At 64.2% G+C, this 4,117-nt stretch overlaps 1 protein-coding gene across 1 annotated transcript; it reads left to right on the plus strand.

Moving 5' to 3' along the window:
• The first annotated feature begins 92 nt into the window (after positions 1-92).
• On the plus strand, positions 93-3,348 carry TMEM210 (transmembrane protein 210). The gene is made up of 4 exons (XM_045803729.2): positions 93-2,378; positions 2,521-2,656; positions 2,863-2,892; positions 3,083-3,348. Exons 1-4 carry the CDS (start codon positions 2,291-2,293, stop codon positions 3,279-3,281), a joined length of 453 nt encoding a protein of 150 aa, XP_045659685.1. The 5' UTR covers positions 93-2,290; the 3' UTR covers positions 3,282-3,348.
• The last annotated feature ends 769 nt before the right edge of the window (positions 3,349-4,117 follow it).

Here is a 4,117-nt window from a genome sequence, read left to right on the forward strand (position 1 = left end):
CAGACGAAGCTCTCCGCCCCACTGAGCAGGGCCTGGCTCCCTGGGAGCCGGGGAGGGGAAACACGTGAGTGGCCTGGCCCAGTCCTGGCCTGCACACCTGTGTTTGGGCTCCAAACCCAGAGTCCTGGCATACGGGGGTCCCTAGGCCACACCTGCTCATGAAGGCCCACTTCTGAGCCTGAAGCTCAGGCAGGAGCACACCGGAGGCCTCCAGCCCCAAGCCTCCCTCTGGCCTTCGGAAGGAGCCCTCAGGTCACCCACCCTCTTCCTGGCCTGAGGGTTCAAGGCCGTTTCTGGGACATGTGGACGCCATTGGAACGTGTGAGATAGGCAGCTGAGTGTCCCCTGATGGACCAAGAGCTCCCATGTCTCTAGCAGGAGGAGCTGGCTATTTGTGGCTCATAGTGAAGTTGGTTTCTGTGCTTCAGGCACGTGGTCAGGAGCACGCGGGGCCTCAGTGCTCTGAGCACAGGTGAAGAGCCCTGTGAGCCCAGCCTCCCCAGCGTAGCTGGGAGACCAGCTGTGTCCAGAGCACACACGGGGTCCTGTCTAAGGGATTTTGGGGGCCTGGCACTGCCCCAGCCCCGGAGCTCCCAGGAGGCAGGGAAGGGTGTTGGCTCTGCCCAGGCTGGCACCACAGCCTCCAGTGCTGGGAGCTCTGCTCTAGCTGGTGGCACTGTCCTCCCAGGCAGCAGAGACCCTGCGGAATGAGCTTCTACTCTCCTGCTCCCACCTGCCCGGGGCTCCTTCCCAGGCCTGGAGTCATGCCTGTTGCTCCTACACACCCTGGGTTCCCCCCCAAGCTGTCCTCCAGTGCCCACCCCTACCTCTCCACTTTGGCCTGTTGCACAGGGGCCCTGAGGTCAGCCCTCTTCTGGGACTTCCCCTTCTTACCCAAGAGTATTCTGTTTGCTGAGGTTTGGAGGACAAAGTGGTGGAAACGAGGTGTGTAGTCTTAGCAGCCAGTATCTCCCTCCCCTGGGCTCTGCCCACCACCAAGGCTGCTGTGCTGTGGTCACTAGAAGAGGGGCCTCCTGCTTCCTCCGAGTTCTGGTGGGGGCCCAGAAGGCTCTGACACCCGCCATTCCCTCCAGGCGGAAGGCCACCTGGCACTGGGCTGCATGTACCTTTGTCGTCCTAACCAGGATGCAAACCTGCTAGACTGGCCTGGCAGGGGGCGGTGTCCACTCCTGGGCACAGCGCTCCTGCTTTCCGTCCCTTTTGACTTGGTTTGTGGACAAATGTGGTAAAAAAAAAAAAAAAAAAAAAAAAAGCTGTGTCTTGGGTCACAGCATTACTCAACAGGCACAGAAGTGTGCCAGAAACTGCTGGCTGATCCCCGAGGGTTCCCCTAGGAGGGGCCTCCTGTGCCAGGAGTCAGGGGGGTTCCCAGGGACCAGGGGTCAGCTGGGGCCCCTCTGCACCCTTGCCCCTGGCGCCCTGTGGGGTAGGCTGTGGGGTGGGGCAATTCCTCCTGCTGCCTGGGTGGTTTGCTTGGCCAGGTCCTTAGGGGAGGAGGGAGGAGGCCTCAGGGTGGGGGGGGGGCAGTGCAGGAGGCCAGGGAGGAGGCTGAGCTTAAGTGTGTGGATGCCAGCCGGCAGGTGAGTCCCTCGGGTGGTGCTTGTCAGGTTGGCAGGAGGGTGCACGAGGAAGCAGCCCTCAGAGGGTCAGGTGGGCTCTGACTTGAAGGACACGGGTAAGCTGGAGCCTCAGGTGCACCCAGAGGATGTGGTTCTGGGAAGACCTGTGGGCAGTGCCCCCCACCTCTCCTGGGGGTTGAAGAACCCCTGGAGGTTCCTCTGGACCTGAGCATTGCTGGGGTGTGGGCGGGACCATCCCCCGTGAGCACTGGTCCACGCCTTACCCCCCCGTTGGCCCCTGCTTGTCCCAGCCTCTGGGGTGTCCTGAGAGAGAAACAGGGGCCCTGTGCTGTGTGCTCTAGCCCCCCCCCCCAGGCTTTCCAGGCCACTGTCTCCACTTGTCCAGGGGCCTAAGCGTGGGCTCCACCCCCTTCCCCACGAAGCACCATCCCCCAAGGCCAGGGCAGCCCCATCCTTGCCTTGGCCTTGGGTCCAGCAGGGCACTCAGAAGTGGCTCCCAGGACCCTCTCCACCCTAGCTGCCCCACCGCAGGGCTGCCTGCCCAGGGCTCCTCCACTCTGGCCCCCGAGCTCAAGTGAAGCTCCAGCCAAAGCCCTGCCCCCACCCGCTCAGCTTCAGAGCCCTACTGTGAGGTCAGCGCCTTCCGATGAGTTCCATCCAGAGGTGTGCGGTGGGGCTGGGGGCTGGACATGGCCCCCTGTCCCCAGCCTGACTCCTGCCCGGTCGGCAGCTCCCTTGGCCTGATATGTTTGTCCCTTTTGCTCATCCCTGCTGCAGGTGCCTCCTCCTGTCCCTCGACCCCCCCCTGCCAGGGCCCCTCCCGTACCCTTGTGGTGGCCCCAGGGTGAGGGGCGGCCCTGGGCGTCCTCCACTGGTGGCTGACAAGGGCCCCTCGGCCGCACGGGCCCTGTCTCTGCAGCTGGGACGTACTGCGAGTGCAGCCTCGGCCTCAGCCGCGAGGCCCTCATCGCCCTGCTCGTGGTGCTGGCGGGCGTGGGCGCCAGCTGTTTCTGCGCCCTGGTCATCGTGGCAGTTGGTGTCATGAGAGCCAAGAGGTGCACGAGCCCCAGGGCTGGGAGGGCGGGTGAGGGCCACAGGGCCATACTGGGGGAGGGGCCTCTGCCCCCGGGTGGGATGTCACCAGGAGCTGGGGAACACCGTTTCCCAGACAGGGCTGTGGAGAGGCGGGGGGAGGGGCACTCCTGGGCTCCGGGAGGCCAGCTCCACTGTCCAGGATTCACGCCTCCCTTTGTCCCTGCAGTGAACCATGCCCCAGACACATGAACAGCAGGTGAGTAACCTCAGGGGAGGACCCCACAGGTGAGCCGTGCTCCTACGTCCTGCCCCTGGAGGTGCGGGGGGTGGGACGGATGCATCAGAAGCACTGACTGGAGGCCCAGGCCTGCCCTGGGAGGGGGGAGGTCAAGGCCTCCTGAGGCCTGTGCTGGTGGAGCCAGCCTGACCCGGGCCCTGCCGTGCAGGTTGGTGGGGCACTACGGGGTCCAGGAAGATCGCATGGATCTGCACACCGTGCAAGTGGAGTCCCATGTCATGGACCCTGACTTGGAGGTCTCCATGATGCCGCCCCTGGAGGAGCAAGGCCTCATGACCATTCCCATGGACCCGATGGCCCCAAACATGACAGTAGAGGAGCAGCCCCCTCTCACCCCCCCAACCTGAGCAGGGCTGCAGGCAGCCTGGGCGGGGGGGATTAAACAGTATTGAGTGCTTCTGCCCTGTCCTCTCTGCGGGCTCCTCCTCAAGCTGCTGTGCAGCTGCGTCATGGGGTGGTGAGGGGTGTGTGGGCGCCCAGGTCAACTCCTTTATCTGGGGTGGGGGGAGGAGGCCCAGTGCCTGCACAAGGCACCCACTGTCCACCCTCCAGGGCAGGGAGCCACAGCACTGGTATTTCCACCGTGGCCTCAGCTTGGCTCCTCCCCGCATCTTCCTGCTGCTTTGTCCCATGAAGTTGGCACGGCCCCAGGGGCCCCTGTCCACCCCACCCCCACCCTGGGAAACCCCAGGACAAGATGTGCGACTCTGATGACTCCAGAGGGAGCAGTGTTTGACAGGAGAACTTGGGCTGGTGCCTGTGCCCTACCCACACTGTCTCCTTGAGATTCTAGGACAGTCCTTAGAGGGCCAGGTGGGGCAGACATGACCGTCCCTCTGCCTCGTACGCCCTCCACCCTCCAGCCTATCCCCTGGGCTCAGGACCCCATCATGTGCTCCTGACCTCACCAATCATCCGCTATGGGGGTGGGGGGGGGGCACTGTGTGTGTGCTGGCGTCACTTTGCTGGGCAGGAGATGGGCAGAGACTGGGGACAGCAGCAGGGCTCATGGAGTCCCATTCGATGCGTGGCATCGATTTTGGTGGGTGGGGGTGTTGTCCAGAGGCTCAGGCTTCAGCAGGTCGCACGGTGGGGGGTATCGCAGGGGAGGAGGGGCAAGGCGTCTTGTCAGCGCTGCAGCTGTCACAGAGCCAGGAGGAGCCCAGCTCCGGGACAGGTGGCT

Source organism: Ursus americanus, chromosome 18 (assembly GCF_024610735.1).
Source record: "Ursus americanus isolate L20-20 chromosome 18, mUrsAme1.1.p, whole genome shotgun sequence".
Taxonomy (NCBI): domain Eukaryota; kingdom Metazoa; phylum Chordata; class Mammalia; order Carnivora; family Ursidae; genus Ursus; species Ursus americanus.

Excerpts from the sequence above, each read along its gene's own strand:
- TMEM210 (XM_045803729.2), top strand. The coding sequence starts at position 2,291 with ATGGCCCCCTGTCCCCAGCCTGACTCCTGCCCGGTCGGCAGCTCCCTT. Across the intron at positions 2,379-2,520 it reads TTTGCTCATCCCTGCTGCAG|CTGGGACGTACTGCGAGTGC; the intron begins GTGCCTCCTCCT and ends CTGTCTCTGCAG. Across the intron at positions 2,893-3,082 it reads CCCAGACACATGAACAGCAG|GTTGGTGGGGCACTACGGGG; the intron begins GTGAGTAACCTC and ends CCTGCCGTGCAG.